Source organism: Peromyscus leucopus, chromosome 20, assembly GCF_004664715.2.
Source record: "Peromyscus leucopus breed LL Stock chromosome 20, UCI_PerLeu_2.1, whole genome shotgun sequence".
NCBI classification, from domain to species: Eukaryota; Metazoa; Chordata; class Mammalia; order Rodentia; family Cricetidae; genus Peromyscus; species Peromyscus leucopus.
In genome coordinates, this window is record NC_051080.1 from 45611267 (window position 1) to 45634738 (window position 23472).

The window sequence follows — 23472 nt, forward strand, 5'->3', positions numbered from 1 at the left end:
CCCCTGTAATCCCAGCACTCAGGAAGCAGAAGCAGAACCACAAGTTCAAGACCAGCCTGGGCTACACAGCAAGGCTCTGGGGAGGGGAGGGTACCTCACTACCTACACAGCGAGGCTCTGGGGAGAGGAGGTACCTCACTACCTACACAGCGAGGCTCTGGGGAGAGGAGGTACCTCACTACCTACACAGCGAGGCTCTGGGGAGGGGAGGGTACCTCACTACCTACACAGCGAGGCTCTGGGGAGGGGAGGGTACCTCACTACCTACACAGCGAGGCTCTGGGGAGGGGGGCACCTCACTACCTACAGTATCAGACTCCTTCCACAGCAGAGCTCTGGTCAGCCGTACTCATCCATACTTGAAAGAACTGCTACAAAGCAAGACTGTTTTCCAATTTCAGGTTTTGCCAGTGGACAATAGTCATCACATAAGAGTAATTTCTGGGTCGGGCGGTGGTGGCGCACGCCTTTAATCCCAGCACTCGGGAGGCAGAGCTAGGCGGATCTCTGTGAGTTCGAGGCCAGCCTGGGCTACCAAGTGAGCTCCAGGAAAGGCGCAAAGCTACACAGAGAAACGCTGTCTCAAAAAACAAAAAAAAAAAAAAAAAAAAAAAAAAAAAAAAAAAAAAAAAAAAAAAAAAAAAAAGAGTAATTTCTGTGGACTATGAATCCCACTGTCCACTGGGTTTAACTAGCACAAAAAAAGAAAACTAAAACGGCCTCACACCATAACCAAGGATAGATTTTCTTTGATACACACAAATACTCACTATAATTTCTCAGTCATTGTTTATTTTGGCTTCCAAGAACTCTAAAGGCTGTCTTGACTTCATTGAACACTTCCTATCATTGCTCATTCAGAACTCAGGTAGGCCCTGAGAACCTGCCTGCGCCTTGCCTCCTCATCTTACAATGGCAACAAGGCCTCGAAGACAGGGTTTCTCTTGACTTCAAATAGATGAAACACAAAACAACCAAGGGTGCTGTATGTACGTGACAGCCACACAATCTCACTACAAGTTCACTGCATGTTCTATTCAATTAAAACATCCAAAACCATGAAATAATGGCGTATGATTAATACCACTTTAAAACTGACTACAAGTAATATAAGAACATTCCTTTAGGAAAAGTATATACTATCCATTTCTAGTAAACGCTCATCTTTTTAGAGATGGGGATGGATCACAGAACCTCACACATGACGGACAAGTACTCTAACCACTGAGCATTCCCCAGCCCTGATTCTAATAAACTCTAATGCAGTGTCTTCTTCTTTCCCATACTGGAAAGCTACATTTATTACAGTAATAACCTACTGTGCTGGACAGTTTCATGTCAACTTGACATAAGGCAGAATCATGAGAGAGGAGGGAGCCTCAGCTGAGAAAATGGCTCCATAAGATCAGACCATAGGGCATTTCCTTAGTGATTCATGTGGGAGGACCCAGCCCACTGTGGGTAGACCCTGGGCTGCTGGTCCTGGGTGCTATACGCAAGCCATGGGGAACAAGCCAGTAAGTAGCTCCCCTCCATGGCCTCTGCATCAGCTCCTGCCTCCAGGTTCCTGCCCTCACTGCTTCTGATGAAGAACTGTCATATACAGAGAAGCCCATGAAATAAACCTTTCCTCCACAACTTGCTTTTGGTCATGGTGTTTCATCACAGCAAAAGTCACCTTAACTGTGAGTTGTCTGGAACGCTCCTTTTGGAACCACTGAATGAAGAAGGTTTTTTTGAATGCCATCTCATACTCAATACATGGGACAATGGCTGGTGCAAATGCACAGAAATAACTTAATAACGTAGTCGTAGTGAAGCCATCAAGTCAGATCAGATGTCTCTGAAGAAAACAGCATTTAGTCCTAAAGCTGACCAATCCAACACATGAAGTCAAGTAGCTCTCCTCGAAAAGAAAATGCTATTTCCACAGGAATCACATGAAATAAACACTAACCACTGGCCCACATTCAAACTAAATCACAAACAGAGTAGTGGTCCACACTTCCTCAGTGAGACATCTGACCAACCACCTACTGTAACACCAGTGATGTCAAAGAAACGCTTGCACTCTGACCTACATGCTACTGGGGGCCTCTAGGATGGCCCACTGTCAAGTTCAATACTTCTGTCTCAAAATATGATGCTCATTATAAATGATACTGTCACAAGGTGTGCTATGAACAACACAATGAATATCAAACTGTCAGTGCTTCTATACTCAAGTGCATGATATCAACCTTTTCATGGTATCTGAATCTCCTAGATAACTAATTTTACTAGTATTATTATCTCTCTTAATAGTGGCTTAAAAAACAATAAATTCAAGGGTTGGGGATTTAGCTCAGTGGTAGAGCGCTTGCCTAGCAAGCACAAGGCCCTGGGTTCGGTCCTCAGCTCTTTTAGAAAAAAAAAAAAGGAAAGGATAGCCGGGCGATGGTGGCGCACGCCTTTAATCCCAGCACTTGGGAGGCAGAGGCAGGTGGATCTCTGTGAGTTCGAGGCCAGCCTGGGCTACCAAGTGAGTTCCAGGAAAGGCGCAAAGCTACACAGAGAAACCCTGTCTCGAAAAACCAAAATAATAATAATAATAATAATAATAATAAATTCTTCCCAGCACTCGGGAGGCAGAGCCAGGCAGATCTCTGTGAGTCCAAGGCCAGCCTGGTCTACAGAGCCAGATCCAGGACAGGCACCAAAACTACACAGAGAAATCCTGTCTCGGGGGGGGGGGGGGGGGGAATGATGATGATAATTTTTAGATGCAGTTGCCACCCAGAGTTTAATTACTCCTCCCTGGAATGTGTGGTAGACTCGGGACACAATTCTCAAAAAGAGAATGAGGCAGAAATGATGTTGCATGGTCCTAGGACATAAAAAGCTGCCTCACCTGGTTGAATCTTTCAAACTCTGAGCGGCCACATAACCAGTCCAGCTTCCCTGAAGCCTCCCTCCATGCTGAAGGCAATCGTATGGAGCACCCAGGAAAGTCTCCAAGAAACTCCCCGATGCCGGTACTCCAGGGAAGCTGCAGAAGGCAGCGGACAAGAATGCGAACCAGGCAGCTCTCTAAAGCCCCAGGACAGACAGATGGTAACAAATGACCCATGTGGTTTTTATCCATTGAGTTGGAGGTGAGTTTTGACAGCCCAGTCAATAAAAACCCAGCGTGATGATCAAAGAGGAGCTGGGCATTTCCTCTGGCTTTGTTTCCACTGCCTATGAATAAAGCTTCAGCTATGCTTTGGATATCTTCCTGTAATTGAACTACACTAAAAACAAAACCAGGGACTGAGAGGGTGGGGCTCAGTATCCATAGCACAGCGCTTGCCAAAGGCACAGGAGGCCCTCGGCACCATCCCTGCCCTGCCAAAACAAAGCAAAAGAAACCTTTCCTTTAATCTACACTTGCGAACTTCCTCATACATTTACCAAAAAAAAGAAAATTCTTTTCAAATTCATTCAACCACAAACTCAACTGAAGAATAAATCTTTGCTCAAAATCAAAACCATCCCTTAAAGAACAGCAGCAGCAACAAAAAAGCCTCCTGACCATCCTCCCCCCACCCCCACCCCCCACCCCCCACCCCCGGTAACCAACACAGCACTGACGAGCAAGCGAACTCCGCAAGCACTGGTGGTAACACACCCCTCAAATCTTCATCTCCTCACCTAATGGGATGCTGCCAAAGACATCAAGCTGACCAGACCAAGACCTTGGCCAGTGAGCATCTCTTAGAAAACCATCTCTAAACATCTTCCACAACAAGTTAACAACTGGACTCAAGAGGTCGCTGAGCATAAGATGTTATCTCACCATAACATAGCCCGATACAGATATTTGCACAGTAAAACTGCAAATCACACAAGGTTCAGTATTTCACCAGGTCTAGGAAAATATTGGGAATCCATCCTAACACACACCACAGAAACTGAAAATACTGTAATATACAGCTCAGTTCAAAGTTAATGTGGCCAGTGCACTGATACCCTGTAATCCCAGCACTGTGAAGGCTGGAGGGAGCAGGGCGGTTATTTGAGGTCAGGATTTTCAGGATGAGCATAAGACCTGCCTGCTCTTTGTTATTTTTAAAGGGGAGCTGTATCTAAGATTGTGCGTTCCTGAGTGCATGTGTGTGCGTGCGTGTTTTCCATGTGAGAAAGTACCTGCTTGCATACACATGGGTTTGGACACCAGAGGACAACCTCTGGTGTCATTTCTCATCTCTCCCTGGGCCCTTGGCCTCACTCCTAAGTGAGAGAGCTGGTCAGGAGTCCCAGGGCCCTGCCGATCTCTACCTCTCAGGCCCTGGGATTCACCAGCACGTGTCCCCATGCTCAGTTGTTTTAGTTTGGTTTTTCAGTTTTATACTTGGGTGCCGGGAGAGAACTTAGTTCCTCATGCATACCTAGCAAGCAATTTACCAACTGAGCTCTCTCCAGCCCTGAGAGCGAGACTTTTAAAGTTTAAGTTAATGAAAAGTGAAAATGTGGTGCTTTAAGAATAGAGCGGTAGGCCCCCACACCTTTAATCACAGCATGGAATGGGGGTGCAGGTGAATCTATGAGTCGGAAGCCAGCCAGAGCTACACAGGGAAATCCTCTCTCAAAAAGATAAAAAAACAGCCTGAATATAGAATGATTATATATGGCCCTAAAGAGAAAAACATCCAAATACTTTTGTAAAAATGTCTTCATGATAAAAATTCAAATGAAAAATTGTTTTGAAAACTGTTTTATATCGACATGGTAAGACAAGGAGAGAAATGTCAATATACATTGTTTACTGGATGACTACCATTTTTAATTCTAAGTTATAAAAAATGGAAAAGTAGTTGTGGAGAAAAAAGATCCACATAGGGGAGATGAAGTATACTAACTAGTTCTCAAACAGCTCAGTGAAGTGAGGAATCTGTATGTGCACACTGAAAACACAGCAGACATTTAACTAAGCCTACAAGATGAGTATCAGAATCTGCGGGTTAGTTTAGAATTTCTCTGCATGTTTGGAAACGCTCACAGTTGAACACTGGAAAAACTCATTCATTCATTTATTTCGGAAAGAGAAGGTCTAACCCAGCCCAGGCTGGGTTACAAACTCCAGGTATGCCACTGCACCTGACTGGAAATGTCAAAAACAGAAATCATTGTCACCAAAATGACAGACGCACAAAGAGAAGGATCATGGGTTGGAAAGGTCTTCTCCATTCCATACAAAGAAGGACAGAAAGCTTTGTTTTGTTTGTTTAAGAGGAGGAGGAGGAGGAGGAGGAGGAGGAGGAGGAGGAAGACTGCTGAGACGGCTCAGCAGGTTAAAAAGAAAAGACACAACGCGTGCTGCATTAGCTGCAGAATCCCATCCAAAGAACCCCAAGAAGGCAACCTCTGTCAGAGTGGGAGGGGAGAGCTGCCTCCACAGCTGTCCTCTATCACCCATGCAGTCTGTGGCACCCAAAGATGCATGCATTCACCCTCCACCACCACACACAAAAACAAAGTCTAAAGACTCAATCCAGCCGGGCGGTGGTGGCGCACGCCTTTAATCCCAGCACTCGGGAGGCAGAGGCAGGCGGATCTCTGTGAGTTCAAGGCCAGCCTGGGCTACCAAGTGAGTCCCAGGAAAGGCGCAAAGCTACACAGAGAAACCCTGTCTCGGGGAAAAAAAAAAAGACTCAATCCATTGTTTTCCTAAAAATCAGACTATAACTATGGGTCTCGGGCTCAGTTGGTACACAGCTTGCCTACCACACACAAAGTTCCATCCCCAGAACCACATAAACTGGCATAATGATGCATGCTGGGAACTCGAGGCAGGAGTGTCAGGAATTCTGCTACATAATGAGTCTGAGCCCAGCCCAGAATACCTGAGACTAACAGAAAGAAGAAGAGAAAGAAAAAAGGAAAAGAAAAGAGAGGCCAGGTATGGTGGTGCACACCTTTAATCCAGCACTCAGGAGGCTGAAGGAGGTGGATGATCTCTTTGAACTTAAGGTCAGCCTGGTCTACGCTACATATAGCGAGTTCCAAGAAAGCCAGAGCTATATAACAGAGACAAAATAAACAAACAAAAAACATATAAAATAGTTGTAAGAAGCACATGCCCACCCTCCCAGGATGAGTCACAGTGAGTTTGATGCCAGCCTGGGCTACATTGTGAATTCCAAGCCAATCTGGCTATTAGGTTTCATGAAAACATTTTGTTAATTTTTTAAGTTTTTTAAAAGTATTGTATGTGTGGCGCCTGAGTGCCAGAGCAGCGCGTGCATCAGCGCGTGCATGGAGGCTTTCAGAGAAATGGGTTCTCTCCTCCTACCACGGGTCCCCAGGACTGAATACAGGTCATCAAGCCTGCAGAGCAAACATGTTTACCCACTGAGCCAGATCACTGGCCCTCAATGTTTTGTTTAAGGCACAGTCTCTCTACAAAGCCCTGGCTGTCCTGGAACTCCTTATGTAAACCAGACTAGACTCCAACTCACAGAGATCACCCGCCTCTGCCTCAAGAGTGCTGCAGGGATTAAAGGCCTAAGCCTACTCGTCCAGCTAATATTCTTTTTGTTTAATTCTCCCACTTTTGAGCTGTCACAGTTGCTGAGAAAGCTCTTGTGTTCTTTTTACTGCCCTGCAGTCCACGGCTCCTCCGTCAACCCCTTAGCTACCACCTATTCACTGTCCCAGCCTCATTCTCAAGAATCCTTCCGGCAACCCTCCCGCCTCCCAAGAGCAGGCTTGTACCTTTGGTGAAGAATCGTGACCACCCTCCTTCAGCAAAGGTAACCACATTTGGGGCTGTCACTCCCATGAGCCAAGCACCACCATCCAATCTCCAGAACTAGAAGTGCCATGCAGCGGAGCCCCCAGTCCTGCTCAATTAGAGGACAAGCTATTTTAAATCAATTACCTCAAATACGTGCGCACACGCAGCAGGCGGTGTGTAAAAACACTGATCTACAGCAGCATCTGCAGCCATGTTACTGTGTGTGCGCGGGGAGCTACCGCGCAGGTTAACGCAGGGCCTCAGCTTCGCTCAACTGATTTCAACACTCCAGGACTCCGGGAGGATCTCTTTTCTTCTTTTGTCTTTTCAGAATTTTTTCAAGAAGAAAGTTTCTTTGTGTAGCCCCGACTGTCCTGACCCTGAACTCAAGAGATTCACCTGCCTCTGCCTCCCTGGTCCTTGCTGAGGTAGGAAGATCTCAAGTTTGAGGTTATATAGTGAAGATGTTGTCCAAAAAAAAAAAAAAAAAGCCAGGTGTAGTGGAGCACACCTTTAGGTGGAGGCAGGAGGATCCCTGTGAGACTGGGGCCAGCCTGGTCTACACAATGAGCTTGAGGACAGCCAGAACTACATAGTGAGACCCTGTCTCAAAGACAAAAATTTTTAAAAAAGCAAATTAAATAGATGCATGGGCACCAGGAGATGTTATTTCTATTTTCACCTCTCCTTGGGGCCTTAGTATAAACCCCAACTTAGTATATACTTAGTTTATTACAGCCCTTAAAAGCTATCACATGGATGTCCCCAATCCTGATGTAGTGCTCACAATAAACTAACTGAAACGAAGTACTAACAAGAGTCAGATGACTCTCGTCTCATTTACATATCTCTGTACATGCCATTTTTGTCTGCAGCACCTGTCAAGGCCATCAAGCCGATGCCTACAGGGAAGGAAGAAGGGAACAGAAAGGCCAACAACAGCACCAGCTCCCGCACCACCACCACCCCACCCCACCCCCCCAGCCGGCACCCATCTGCATACACCCTTCCAGCATGGAGTCAGAGCACTGGGAAGCAGCTACCAGCTTTCACATGCAGCGAGTCTATCGTTTGCAAACAAACGCAAACACTGTCTATATGTGAAGTATTCTCACACACAGAAAGAACTGTGAACTACAATTATAATTCTGATTATCAGGCCAGCACTCCAGAGGCAGACACAGACAGACCACTTTGAGTTCTAGGCTCGCCTAAGTTATTATACAGTAAGGCCCTATCTCAGCTCAACAATAATAAACACAAAATGTCCTGTTACCACAGGATTAACAATTCTCAAAAACTTTAATTACATTTATTTTTGGGGGGTAGGCACGTATGCTGTGACAAGTGTGGAGGTCAGCAGACAGACAGCTTGCATTCTGTTCTCTCCCTCCACCACATGGCTTCCAGAGACAGAGCTCAGGTCATCAGACTTAGCAGCAAGCACCTTTACCCTGCTGAACCATCTTGCCAGCTCAAGAAACTGTTATTTTCTATTGCTAGTACCTGAACAAAATGTGAAGAAAAAACAAACCAGAAACAAACCCACACAGCATTATTACATGGAAACTCTCTACCACTCTTGAAACTTATTAGTCTATGACTGTTTCAAATAAGTAAGAAAAATGATCTCCAACACGGCCTGGAAGCTGCTCCTTGAACCATCTAGTCTAGGCCCCTTACTCTTTTCCAGGACTTCTCAGTGACTCAGAAAAAGCTCCAACACTTCTCAACCAAAGATCAGGAAGGAGCTGGTCTGCAGTCATCGCTGGAGGAACATGCTTGCACATGAGGCAAAGGTCATCCACCCTGTCCTCAAACTCTGCAGCAGCAGCAGCAGAGGCCAGGCCAGGCCCCAGCACTCTTTAACCCAGCCTTCAGCATCCTGGGCCTATAGTCCAGCTTCCCTGCACAAACCATCTGTAACCTTCTAAGTGCTGGCGTGGTTTTTAGGCTGCCCTCTGAGTGCCTTATAGTTCTGGGGGAGGCTGATACTATATAAGTTAACCTGTTTGTTTTTTTAATTTTATGGTCAAAACCAAAAAGTGAACAAAGTATTGATTCCTTGCATTCTGTTTTTATCCAGTGAGTGTGTATACACACACACACACACACACACACACACACACACACACACACACACATTCTCCTTTTAAAACCTTGGTGGTGGCGCACGTCTTTAATCCAGCACTCAGGAGGCAGAGGCAGGTGGATCTGAGTTTGAGGCCTGCCTGGTCTGCAGAGTGAGTTCCAGGACAGCCAGGGCTGTTACACAGAGAGACCCCATGGGGGTGGGGATGACATGGGAGGAGGAAGAAAAGCCTGAAGCAGTGAAGACTCAGCAACTTCAGAACTTCCTGCTTTCCGTCTGTCTGTCATCAACTGATCTCCTTTCCTGGGCTAAGCAGGGACCCAGGCCTTGTGCACCACAGGCAAGAGCTCTACCATGAAACTACACCCCCTCCCACAGCCAGTTAGAACTCTGTACCCGAAACAGCCAGAGGAAATGACTTACTACAATTAAACGAGGACATGCTACTTCAGAGTATTGGGGCAGAGGGGGCCATGTCAAAAACTAACAGCATGCACAGGCAAGTTTCCCCAGCCAGCCCATGCTGTTCCCTCAAGACTACCAGAGAGAGGTGAGCATAATGATCACACCTATAACCCAACAACAGGAGGCTGAGGCAAAAGGACCGAGGGTTCAAGGGTAGCCTGGACTATATGGTAAGAGCCTATTTTTAAAAACCACAACCAAAATAAAACAGTGACTACTACTTGTAAGGAAGACTATATCCTCATGGCAACTGACAAGACTTCACATTTGCTGAAGCAGAGGCCACAGAGGCACCCCCACTCCCAAAAAAGACAACACCCTGCCACTCCAGAGCTTGGCCAAAGCACAACTACTCTGAAGTGTGGTACGGCAGCTGACCACCTACTGACTCCCGGCTGTGGACACAGAGGGGGCAGCTGCCAAGAGTGTCACCACGCCTCACCTCTGACCCGGTTCTGCATTCCCTTGGCAGTGACTGCATCCTAACAGGAGATTTGAAGGGCCTGTTGCAGCAACCTAAGTTCATCCCCTGCTGCTGAATATAGAAGACAAAGTGTTCCTATACGTCTCCCCAAAAAAACCAATGAAAAGTCACCCAGTCCATAGCACCAAAGCACTCCCTCAATGCCTCTCTAACCCCAGGTACTCACCAGAACACCTGGGAAAAGAATACAATCACCTTATGGGGGGGGGGTGTCAATGTGTTTCTTAAAAGATAAAAATTTAACTGTAAACACCACTAGAAATACAAGCTTATTAAGAAATCGTATAAGCCGGGGGGGGGGGGGGGTGGCTCACACCTTTAACCCCAGCACTCAGGAGGCAGAGGCAAGCAGATCTGAGTCCAAGGCCAGCCTGGGCTACAGAATGAGTTCCATGACAGCCAGGGCTAAACAGACAAAGCCTGTCTCAAAAAAAAGGCGGGGGGAGGGGGGGCACGAGGTATATAGTGGAATGTGTGTCTTGCTTGTGCAAAACCTTGGATTCCAAAGGAGGAGTACTTAAACCAGACTAGTCTATAGTGAAGAACGGCGTTTCTTTAAGAGTCAAAGATGATGACCCGGGGCAATAACCAGACAAGTGACTTCTGCTGGGGGAGGGGCAGAGAGAACAGGGTCTCACCAAATAGACCTCCTTGGCCTCTCCAGCTGGACTAACTGCCACACCCACCACATACTACTTTGGTCAAAAAAAAACAAAGCCAACAACATAGAAAACTAATCAGCAACAACCTGATCCTCCTTCCCCCAAAGCCTTTCATACAAACCATCTTATCCAAACCATCTTTATCACTTCAGATACTAAACTACACTACCATTGTCTCTTTCTCCATCAAATAAACTTCCTAATCACAAATGTAACTTGTTCCTTAAGACAAAATCCAACCTCCGCTTCTCAAATCCCAGCCAGCAGGCTTTCACAAAAAACCCAGATAAATGTCCACCTCCGTCTTAAGGAAGAGTCCTGGAGAGGCTAATACAGATCATCCCAGGAGCTCCAGGTACGGTGAGTAGTCGCCCTGGCGTTTGGATGGGGTGTTGATTTCGGATTTGGTTAGGGTTTTCTAGACGGTGTACAGAAGGTTTGCCAACAGTCTTTTTCACTATAGCCTAGGTTAGCCTAGAAATCACGACAGTCTCACTGCCTCGGCCTCCCCAGTGTTATGACGATAGACATGAGCCACCAAGTCTACCTTAAAATTAGTGCATTAGTCCTAGGGAAGATGTGGAACAGCTCCTAAACTTAATTCTGAAGGTGCAGCTCATACTGGAGCAGAGGTAATTTCTCACAATGGGTAGGTTCTCAATACTTTTGACCCTGTACCACAAAAATATGGCCCAAACTAATGGAGGAAAAAATATGGATTCACTCCGTTTTGTAAGCAGCAATCTAGATCCGATGTCTTTATACCAATGTATCATTTAATTGTTTAGGTATGTTTAGCCAGCCTGTATGTCTGTGTACCGTGTTCATGCCTAGTACTTGAGGAGGCCAGAAAAGGGCATCGGATCCTCTAGAACTAGAGGTAAACATGGCTGTGAGCTCCCACGTGCGTGCGTGCGTGCGTGCGTGCGTGCGTGCGTGCGTGCGTGCGTGCGTGCTGGGAATCTCTACCTTCTGGTCAAATAGCCAGTGCTCTGGCACAGCTGAGCCACCTCTCCAGCCCCAAATATATAATGTCCATAAGAAAATTTGCTATCGCCGGGCAGTGGTGGCGCACGCCTTTAATCCCAGCACTCGGGAGGCAGAGGCAGGCGGATCTCTGAGAGTTTGAGGCCAGCCTGGTCTACAGAGTGAGTTCCAGGAAAGGCGCAAAGCTACACAGACTGTCTCGAAAAACCAAAAAGAAAAAAAGAAAGAAAAGAAAATTTGCTATTAAAAATGTAATTTTTGATTGTTTTTCTGGGAAAAAAAAGGCAAGTATATAAAATTATGTTCACGATAAACTAAATATAAACATTCATATACAAAAAGAGACAATGTACATGAGGCCTTGGTCTGATCCCCAGTACACCAAACAGAAGGACACACAGAAATACAAGGAGGGAGAGGGAGAAGAAATCAAAATATGAACTGTGACAAAACAGACCTTTTCTATTCTGTCTTCCAGATTTTTTAAAATAATTTTCTTATATAACAAAGAACTTCTTAAAAACAAGGCAACAGCCAGAAACAGAACAAAATTTACAGAAAAAAAAAATTTACATCAACAAGAGAACAAGTCAGACTTGAAATCGTGGGGTACCCTCACAAGGAATACTATTATTCGTGTACTAATATAAAAAAGAATCAACTCTACACTTCAGGGCATCAGAAAAGCAATGTGTAAAATGCTCAAGACTCCATTTTTATGCTAAAAACTGAGCCAACAGACTATCTGTCAAAGGAGAAGAAACTGAGAGGAGAAACTGGCACCAGGTGACTTCTCCGAGTGATGGAATGTTCCCTATCTTCACTGTGAAGGCAGGCTCCACCTTAGGCTGTCTTCACACTCCCAAGCCTACACACACGTCAACCAGGGAAATAGACAAAAGGCTGGGGATGATGACCGATTTTAACCCAGCACCCAGGACACATGGGCAGGCAGATAGCTCTCTATAAACTTGAGCCCAGCCTGATCTACATAGAGTACTAGGCCAGCTAGGGCTACTGTCTCAAAATAAAACTAAAAAGCAGTAAATAAAATGTTATTCTCATGAACTCCACCATCTGAAGTATTTCCAAGGTATTCCCGCTATGTAACAAATTCCACTTGGAAGTGAGAGAGCACTGGACACCTCTGCTTCATTATCACACCAAGAAGGCAAACGCTACAAAAGCGGTTAGTTGAGAATTTACCATACTTACTTGGAGTTGGATTCCTACTACAATGGCAAGAATAAAACATTAAATGCCTTATTAAAGAATAATTTCTAGGGACTGGAGAGATGCTCAGTGGCTAAGAGCATTGCCTGCTCTTCCAGAGGACCTGGGTTCAATTCCCAGCACCCACATGGCAGCTCATAACTGTCTGTAACTCCAGTTCCAGGGGACCCAACACCCTCACACAGACACCCATGCAGGCAAAACACCAATGCACATAAAATACAAATAAATAAATTTTATTAAAAATAATTTCTAAGAGCTTATTTAATACTTTCACCTCTAAATATTAACTTAGAAAAAATGTCATCGCCGGGTGGTGGTGGCGCACATCTTTAATCCCAGCACTCGGGAGGCAGAGCCAGGCGGATCTCTGTGAGTTCAAGGCCAGCCTGGTCTACAGAGTGAGATCCAGGAAAGGCGCAAAGCTACACAGAGACCCTGTCTTGAAAAACCAAAGAAGGAGGGAGGGAGGGAGGGAGGGGGAGGGAGGGGGGGAGAGAGGGGAGAGAGAGAGAGAGAGAGAGAGAGAGAGAGAGAGAGAGAGAGAGAGAGAAAGGAAGGAAAGAAAGCAAGAAAGTCATCACCTTTTCCCATCTTCCTCCCGGTGTGTTCCCACAGGAAATCATTCGTCCACACCACAACTGCAAACAGCTGGGGTAGGACGACCTCCCGACAAGCTGCAATACTGGGGCTCAGTGGTAGCTTAGCACCCTAGAAGCACCTGGTTCCACCCTCAGCACTAAAAAGACAAATTACAGTACTGAGCTGTCAGGAACATGAAGGTTTCCAGTGGGAACAGTGTGTGGTAGCTCGTAACTATAATCCTAGCACTTAAGAGGCTGAGGAGGATTATAGTTTAAGGGTTACATGATAAATTCCAGGCTGGTCTGGACTACCCAGTGAGATTGAGTCAAAAAAGTTTAAAACTCCATTGTGTCCCACGCTCCCTCTAAAGGTTACAGTCAAAGGTGTTTCCTCTTGAGAAGGTCAGGTTCACAGAGGCTGTGCTGCCAACACCTGCTAACCAATCACTGGGGAGGCTGAGGCCAGCAGACCTCTGTGAATCCAAAGCCAGCCTGCCTACACGGCAGTTCCGGCCAGCCAGGGCTAGATAGTGAGATTCTGTCTCAAAAACTATTTAAGAGTTCTTGTTCTTTTTTTTGTTTGTTTGTTTGTTTGGTTGGTTGGTTGGTTGGTTTTTCAAGACAGGGTTGTTTGTTTGTTTGTTTGGTTTTTCAAGACAGGGTTTCTCTGTATAGCCCTGGCTTTCCTGGAACTCGCTCTGTAGACCAGGCTGGCCTCGAACTCACAGAGATCCACCTGCCTCTGCCTCCCGAGTGTTGGGATTGCTTCTTTTTTTTTTTTTTTTAATAATTTATTTAATGTGCATTGGTGTTTTGCCTGCATGTATGTCTGTGAAAGTGTGACAGGTCCCCTGGAACTAGAGTTACAGACAGTTGTAAGCTACCATGTGGGTGCTGGGAATTGAACCCAGGTCCTCCAGAAGAGTAGTCACTCTTCTAACTACTGAGCCATCTTGTTGCTCTTGTGAATTTCAGTCCCAGTGCCCACGTGGCCCAACAACTGGCTGTAACCCCAGTTCCAGAGAATCCCATACCCTCTTCTATGTATGTGGTACACAGATATGCAAGCAGGCAAAACATACATAAAATACAATTTTCAATGGCCCCAACTAACTTTACTAAACAGAATTATCAAAATTATCAGTCATAAAGACAACAGGAAATCTGGACAGATTTGGCACTAATCTATTTTAGGTATTTAAAGGTGCAGTGCTGAGAAATACAATGAAAACGTATCAATTAAACTAACTGGTGCAGGCCGATTAGGACACCTCAGCTGGTGAAGGTGCTGACTGCCAAAGCCTGACAAGCTGCAGATTTGGTCTGAGGGGAGCTACATGGTGGAAAGACAGAACCAGCCTACTTCTCTAACTCCCACATGTGTACTGTGCACACATGCTCTAGTGTGCATGTGTGCAGGTACTTACACACACATGCACACAGTGCACAACGCAAATCTAGGGTCCTTTATGACTCAGCTGATTTACACGCTTCTGTCACACACACACACACACACACACACACACACACACACTCACACTCACTAGCTCAAGCACACCCAAATAACTTTATTTTAATTTAATAAAATAAATTTTTGACAGACGGACAGGACTAGTGGGGCCGGGATTGGCATGAGCTGGCCCCGATTTATAACTACTGAGACTGGGTGATGAGTACCTAATGTTTAGTTTACTATTTTCTCTACTTCTGCAGATGTTGAAACCTTCCACAAGGCTTTTAAATACTAATATTCAGGGGATATTTTTAAAACCAGTTAACAGAAGAAAAAAATCAACAATTCATAATCAGAGCAAGCCAGGGGAAAATTTATTTTATTATGATCAGAATGGCAGGGCATCAAGTCAAAATAAAACAAACAAAAAGCCACAAGTGGTGAGTGCAGTTGTTTCTCAGACAAGGAAAAGGATACCAAGTACATCCTGTTGCAACATAAAATTGCTCTCTCATGTATATATGTGTATATACACGTATGTATGTATGTATGTATGTATGTATGTATGTATGTGTATATATATATGCCTTGTGCTTGTGGGCACCAATGGCTAAGGCTAGCTATGAATGAGGTTCAACACAAAATTATAAACTTAACTTGTAAAAAGAGACTGCTTAAAGATTCATTATTGTTACAAACTGAACATGCCTGTGTCTGTGGGGATGTGTGCACTTGAGTGCAGTGGCCTATGAAGATCCTATGAAGCTGGAGTCCGCCGCCTGCATGTGTGCTGAGAACTCTGGTCCTCTCCACAAGAGCAGTAAGTACATGCTCTTCACCACTGAGTAACGCATCTCGTTGTCCCCTACTTTTGGTAACTTGACTGCAGTTTTCAAGGTGAACTTCAGAGATGACGGTCATGTTGCAATGTCAAGAAGTTGGACAGCCTGAGAGCTGGGAGAGGGCTGGAGAGGTAGCTCAGCAGGGAGTGCCCACCTAGACACCCAAGGAAATCCTGGGCTGACCCTGGAAAGCCAGGTGGGTGCCTTATGCCTTGTATGCCTATAACCTCTGGGGAGCGATCTAAAGGCAAACTAGTGTAAATAAAAGATCATCCTAGACTCTGGGTCCGTTTGTGGTGGTGTGCACTATCATCCTGGCACTCAGAGGCAAAGAATAAAGTGTTCAAGGCCAGAGGGAAAGACATACATACTGATACTCTGTCTCAAAACAAAGATTGTACTTAGAGACTCCCCACAGTGGCATGCACCTTTAATCCAAGGACTCAGCAGGCAGAGGCAGGGGGATCACTATGAGCAGCAAGACCCTGCCTCAAAAGACCAAAACAAAGTATTTAGATGTAACCCGACAATCTCTATCATTCTATTTCCTTTAGAGCCTGCTCCCTAAATAACAAACTGTTAAGGAAAACTGTCTGCCCACCTCCACTGCTCACTCCACACTGCCCCTTGCCAGCGCGTTTCTTTCACTGGTGTCTGTGCCTAGGTCTATGACCAGTAACAAATTTCTTGACTTGTAAAACTCACTGCCCATTTGTCTTTTCAACTTCTAATTGGGCTTGTCTACACCATTTTCAATCTTTTCTCAAACAACTGCCTTTAATCCATTCATTAAATTTAACCGCCCCTTCCCACCACAATGTTTCTAGGACGTCTTTAGATGACAAGCTCAGTAATCAGTGGGGTTCCCTGCTAATTATGCTCTATCACACTTAGCCTAACACTTGGGTGGTGTTTCTGGTGGGGCTTGGGGTCAGGACCACTGAAAATTCCAGGCACTTTAATCATTATAACCCCACCCCCCACCACCTTTGTCCAGCTCTGTGAAAGCACCCTTCTACACCTTTTGGCTCCTGCTCAAGTGCAAAGACATAAAACCCACAGTCCTAAAAATGTTTTATTTTTAGCCTTGTTACAGTTAGCCAATCCCTAATTCTCAACACACGGTGCTCTGATGGACCATTCTATTGATGAAATTATTAAGGCCACTCCACATAGTTAAAAGGAGATTTATTTAATGGCGTAACTTACAAATGAGGAATAGGTAGGTTGAGGGTTCTGGGAAAGACGCAGCAGTAGTCTGGCGATGTTCTCTGGAGAACTCTCCTCCGTCCACCTCTAGCTTCGGGGCTCCCAGCCACAGGAGAGCGCGGCATGTCCCAATCTTGGGTCCTCAGGCCCTCCCCAAAACCTCAATGGGGGTTGGAACTTCCAGACCAAAGCTGGAATGGCTACCCACTACACCATTCTATCTGCACTGTCGGAAATGGAACTGGAGTAGCTACATGTGGTCTTCACAGAACTTGAACTATGTCTATTTACCGAAGGACTGACTTCGACTTTAATTTTCATTAGCTTTCAATCATCATGTTTTGAAACTAACTTAAGAACCTGGTTTTTTCATCTGTACTAAAGATAATCTTGGCCCAGGATTCTCCCCTCACATAGTTGACATTTTGAATTTGGTCATTCCAGGCTGTGGGGAACAGTCCTGTTCTTACCAGAGCCTAGAGCCACTACAGGCCAGCAGCAATGTCCTAGCTGAGATTTCAGTTAGGAAGGAGCATGGCTTAGCATGCCTACAGGCATGGCTTCATCACTCACACTGAAATGCCGGCCGGCATGTACCGCCAGGGAGCCCCTGAAAGGTAAAATCGCTGTCATCTGGAACGGCAAACTTGGGGTAAGAGTCTGGGGTCTTGTTTATTAAAGACAAGGTCTCCCTGTCAATCAAGTGGCCTGGAACTCAAAATTAGACTGGGTTGACCTCAAACTTGCTGCAATTAGGGCCTCACTCTCCCAAGTGCTAGCTAAGACTGCTGGCAGGAGCTGTCATGCCCATTTTGTTTTTCACTTATACTAATAGTTTCAGGGCATGGAGATGTCGTTCTGTGGTACAGCACTTATACCTAGCGTCCTCAAGCTCCTAGGGTCAATTCCCCAGCACCCTGGAGAAGGGAAGGGGAGGAAAATTGTGGGAGAGGGTATTCTAGGATGAGCTGAGCTCTCACACTGCTCATGTATAAAGACAATTCAAGTAACCCTCTCTTCATCTTTTCCAGACTCCCATCAAATACTTGTGCTTCTCATTCACTATCTCAACTGTCCCTCCCTAACCTTGGGGCCACTCCCCAGCCAAACAGTTTCAAACTCCTGTCTCTTCTACACTGTAGCCTTCCAGCACTCTGAGGGAGAAACTATTAGAGAAAAAACCCCAGTGATGTGACCACTAAGCCTGACTAGAACTGATTACACAACACATTATAATGCAACACTCCCAGGAATCCCACTTACAATGACAACTGGTCTGTGTTATAATCAACCTGCACCCTAAGGAGTAATCTGAGGACAACCCACGTCATATCCACAGCGCTTTAAAAAGACCTTTTCTTCCTTATCTAGCACAAGGAAAGGGTTAAAGTCAGCTGACCAAAAAAAAAAAAAAAAAAGCAGGTAACCTGGAGGAGGTGTTGGGCAGAAGTTGTCAAAACTCTAGGATACCAAAATCTGGCTAATTCTGTTCTTTAAAACTAGAACCAACTCACCTCAAAGAAATGACACGCCAAATGTAAGGAAGGACCACGTAAGAGCTTGTCTGGAGGTGGGGGCTGCTGACCCGGCTCAGCAAGCATGTGCTCTCGCTGGGCAGGCCTGCCGGCCTCAGTTTGACCCCTGGAACCCACGGTAGAAAAGGAGGACACACTCCTGAAAGTTGACCTCTGAACCTCCACACACATGCTGTGACACTCACACTTGTACACCCACACACACATCATATACACATGTACACAATATTGGACCACAATACTGGGCCAGCAAGATGGTTCACTGGGTCAAGACCCTTGCCGCCAAGTCTAACAACCTAAGTTTGATCCCCAGGATCCAAATTGTAGAAGCAAGTGTCTCTGACCTCCATACCCATGCTGTGGCACACTCACGTGCACACCAATTTTAAAGCTTGATTCTTATATAGTCCACGAGCCACGTAACTAAAGACTAAGTTTCTAGCAGCGGATGAACACACAGGGCCTCTAGGCAGGTGTGTGTGCATGGCTGAGCACCAAGTCAGGACACCGGCACGGTGTGCAGACCTCAGCGGGAGTCCACCGCGCATCTCTCTGGGGTCACCCCACCAATCTCTGTGAGGAGTACAACTCAGGCAGGCATGTCACTTCTCAGGCGTTTTCCAGGGACTGGGGCAGGGCACTTCCAGCTCTCCCCTGAGGCTTTAGAACCACAGTTCAGGTCTAGTTCTTCTGTTGTCTGAGACATTGGTAAACAGGAACTAGAACAAGAAATTCACTAGAGAGCTAGGGAGGGGTTCAGTCAGCATAGTGCTGGCTATGCCAACGTGGGGATCCGAATTCCATCTCCAGAATTAACATTTAAATGAAATGGACTCTTCTTCGGCACTTAGGAGGAGGCCTTCAATAGGCCACGCACTAAGCAGCATAACAGTTTTAAGTTTAACTACCACCAGGGTTTTTTTTTGTGTGTGGGGGGGGGTTGGTTTTTCAAGATAGAGTTTCTCTGGGAAACAGTCATAGCTGCCCTGGATCTCACTCTGTAGCCCAGGCTGGCCTTGAACTCACAGGGATCCGGCTGGCTGTTTCCTGAGTGCTGGGATTAAAGGCGTTTGTTTATCTACCACCTTAATTAACATGTTATAGAACTCAAAGTTACCTGTCTTTTCCCTTACTTTATAAGAAACTCATACCAGGGATCTAAAAAGATGGCTTAGCAGTCAATAACACTGGCTGCTCTTGCTGAGGATGTGGGTTGTTCCATTTCCATCACCCACATCCAGCAGCTCACAATCACCTATAATTATCTCCAGTCCCAGGGACCTGATGCCCTGCACAGATACATACATGCAGGCACTCGTGTATATACACATCAAGACAAAGTTAAAATCTCACCCCAGGTGTTGTTGCACATACCTGTAAGCTCAGCACCCAAGAGGCTAAGGCAGAATTGTGAATTCAAGCCAGCTTGGGCAACACAGAGACCTCCATCCCATACTGCTATCTAGACAGACAGCAAAAAGTCACAACTATCTATAAATATTCTTAATACAGTACATGGACTCTACAAGAGTCAAAAACAAAGCTGGGACTAGAAAAATGGCAGCTTTAAAAAAAACCGTCAATTTCTCAAACAGCTAAAGTAAAAAGAACACTAAAAACTGAATCAAAATGCCCGACACACAGGAGATGTAGCACAATTGGTAGAGAGTCTGTCTGGTACGCATGAAGCCCTGGGTCCTAGGCCCCTGTAAACTGGGTGTGGTGGCTCCGGCCTATAATCACAGCGCTAGGGAGGTAGACAGGAGAATAAGAAGTGCAAGGTCATCATCAGACTCACAGTGAACTCCAGGCCAGCCAGGACCCTGTCTAAATAAATTAATTAGTAAGCACAAGGTTGGTAACGCCAAGACAAGGGTTTTGGCATGCATACTCAACTGAACAGGCTCTTTAAAGTTCTTGGTACACAAAGTCAGTGTGTACTGCCACAGAAAGCATGCCCTCCTCTGGTGCACCTTTCTAAGTTACAGGGCAAATGACTAAAACACGACCCACACGCCTCTCCGAACAAATGGCAGCAGAGCCGTCCTCACTACTAGCCTGATTCTCAGATTTCCCCCCCCCCAAAAAAAAAATCTGACGTTGAAGCTGTAAATAAGTACCTCCAATGCAATCAAGACAGAATAAGGATCCTATAACAAAATGTTGAAATGGCTTAAAGGTTGCATCCATATTTAAAGAGCTATAAGACAACTCCAAGTAGTTAATCTTTTCAAAAAGCATTTTGAGTTCCACAAACATGTATTTAAACAATATGGCTAAAGATTAAAAAATCCTCACCCAATGTCTGAAACTAGACTGCCGGTCCAGGATCTAAAAGCTGCCGGCTCACGCTGTGGACACACTGACACTTTAGAGGCCAGTAGCACGTTAGGCCTCTTCCTCTCTCCGGGAAGCGCATGACAAACTGGGCGTCACGCAACTTAAGTCATCAGTTCACTTAGCAAAAATTACACCTTGCTTCTAAACTTGGGCAACGATGGCCTTCCACACGCAAAAGAAATACGGGCCAGCAGGACCGCATTCAGGGAGAGGGAAGCTTAAAACGCCTCACTCTCTGACCTGTAAACATTTGGCCCATCATTAGATCTAAGTCCTAGATACCAAGACACGCTTTAATGGAGGCCTCCTTCAACCTGCGAGTCGGTTTTGCAAGAGTACAGGAACTTTTCCTGCTTTATCTTAGGTCCCAGAGAGCATGTGACCCTCCAACTCAGTATCCTCAACTGGCAAGGCACAGCGACGGAGCCAAGGGGAAGAATCCGAATCAAAACAGCCTTATGAGATTTTTTAAAAATTTAAATCAAAATTCCTCCTCTGCTGGTAGCAAACGCAACCCAGAAATCCAGTGTTAAGGAAAACAGCATTGCCAACTGCAACAGGAAGAGTTTTCCTTTGACACTCGACGCAGTTTTCAGCTGTCAAATTACAACTCGAGAAAACACTATCATTAGAATAAAAAAGGAAACAAAAAGGCTCGCACCACAGGGGCCCGGGTGCAGGAGTTTGGCAGTACCATTTCGAAGGAAGGAGGGCAAAAGGAATCCAATCCACTTCCCCACCCCCCGCCTGACTTCATTCCCCCTCCGGGGCAGTCAACCTCACCGCAGGGGCTCAAATCTAATAATAATAACAATAATCATGGCGCTCCCTCCCTCCCTGCAACCCCTCCCAACCCACGGTCTGCCGGGAATCGCCCCTCCCCGCCTCCCCGGGGATGCCCAGCCCCCGGGACGAGGCTCGCGGGAGCCCCCGAACCCGCCGCTCCTCTTCCCTCTCTTTCCCACCTCCACCCTCCCCCATCCGCATTGTCTGTCTCAATTCAACTTTGACTAATATGGATTCCTCGGGCCTGGGCCGGGCGCCCCCGGCTCCGCCGAGTTCAACGAGGTTCCTCGCGGGAGGGGGAGGGGGCTGCGCGCTAGGCCGTCTACACCGCCGCCGCCGCCGCCGCCGCGTCCACACCACGCCGGCCCCCGCCCCGCGGCCCGGGGCTCCCAAGTTTGGCCCGCCCCGGGCCTACAGGGGGCGGTAGGGCCCCCGGCGCGGCCGTGGGGGAGGGGAGAGGAGGAGGGAGGCGCCCCTCCCCCGCCGCCGCCCCATTACCTGTCATTGAGCTGGTCCTCGGTGCCCGGCAGCGGGTGGACCACGAAATGGATGGACGTCATGGTGCCGCCTGCGCGCCCCGCTCCCGGGGACGAGCCGCTCCCGCTCTCGCCCGGCCCCCGAGCTCCTTCCCGTCCGCGGAGCCCACGGCCGCCGCCACCGCCTCCTCCTCTTCCTCCTCCTCCTCCCGGTCCCCAAACGGAGGGCCGCGAGCGCGCAGGGCCCGCCGCCTCCCCGCCGAGCGTGTGTCCGCGGCCCGGCGGTCCGGCGCGGCGGGCGGGAGGGCGGATCAACGCGCCGCCCGCTCGGCCGGCCACGGCGCGCACGGACGAGGGCGGCCTGGAGCGCGGCGGGTGGAGGGGTCCGGGGCGGACGCGGCGGACGCGGGGAGCGGGGAGGGACAGCAGCCCGCAGCGCGCGTCACTGGCGACGAACCGCCGCCGCCAGCGCCGCCGCCGCATCTTCACTTCTGCCCCAGTTTCTCCGTCTCGCAGGCAGGGCGCCGATCGGCGGGGGAGGGCGGAGGGGCGGGCCGCGGGGGCGGGGCCCGGCGCGCGGGGCGGGGCTCCGGGAAACGGGCGGCCGGGCCCCGGCGATTGGGCGGCTTAACGTTGTCGGGCCACGGCGCTGTAAGGCGCTCGCCTATTGGCGCGCTGGGCCGCGAGCCCGGCCCCCTGGGGCGGGGCGGCGTGTTCCGGGGAGCACGTGCTCGGGAAGCCGGGCGAGAGGGCACGCGCCCCCCGGCTTCGCTTCGCCCGGATCCCTAATGGTCGTGGGTTGCTCCTCGTCCTCCGGACGCAGTTACATTTAAGAGAAAGGTACCCTAAGGAAGCGGGGATGCTCGGCTTCGCGCGGCAGTTACGTAAGAGCCTTATCGACACCTGATGGTAGGGTCCTGGAAGTGACTTTGCAGCAGCTTTTATCACCCTAAACTCGTTTCACCACCACTACCATCGTGCAACTACGCAGTGTGGAAATTTCCACCAGTTTCCTGTTATTCGTGATTTTTTTTTAAGTGTACTTTAATGAAAGATGATAACGCACCTGTTGTAAGAAGAGATTTCTTGTGATCCGGGGTATCAGAACCCCAACTCCAGGAATCTCCGTTGATTTTTTTTTTTTTTGTTTTCCCATGGAACCAGTACAGATTCCCTCTTAAAGTTTTCTGTGATCCTTTCAAAATATCAACTGCCTCTTTCGAGGGAAAAACTGAAAACCCAAAGCCTCTTCTCCAGTCTGTAATAGTAGTTCGATAAATCGGGCATACAAACATTCTTAATGATGGCACAGCAGAGCAGTTTTCCTCTCTTCATGCATTTTAGATTAGGAAGTTCTTTTGAGCATACTGTGAAAAACTATAAATCAAGATTGACTAGGTACTCCTTGAGAAAGATCAGTAACACTTCAGTACATCATCAGCTACAGCGTCCACCTGGGTTAGACTAAAAAGTGTTGTAGGCCGGGCAGTGATGCATGCCTTTTGTCCCAGCACTCAGACGACAGAGGCAGGTGAACCTCTTGAGTTGTAGACCAGCTAGAACTACA

At 47.3% G+C, this 23472-nt stretch overlaps 1 protein-coding gene across 4 annotated transcripts in view; it reads right to left on the minus strand.

Annotated features, from left to right (window-relative positions):
* Ubr5 (ubiquitin protein ligase E3 component n-recognin 5) overlaps window positions 1–22416 on the minus strand; it is a 119301-nt gene extending 96885 nt beyond the window's left edge. For 2 of the 4 annotated variants that reach the window (XM_028857194.2, XM_028857192.2), the window contains exon 1: window positions 21928–22401. In XM_028857194.2, coding sequence (XP_028713027.1) covers window positions 21928–22388 — 461 coding nt within the window. In that variant the 5' untranslated portion in view covers window positions 22389–22401. Of the gene's footprint in view, window positions 1–21927 lie in introns of all 4 variants that reach the window. The other 2 variants (XM_028857191.2, XM_028857193.2) reach the window with 2 other exon arrangements.
* Between the last annotated feature and the right edge of the window lie 1056 nt (window positions 22417–23472).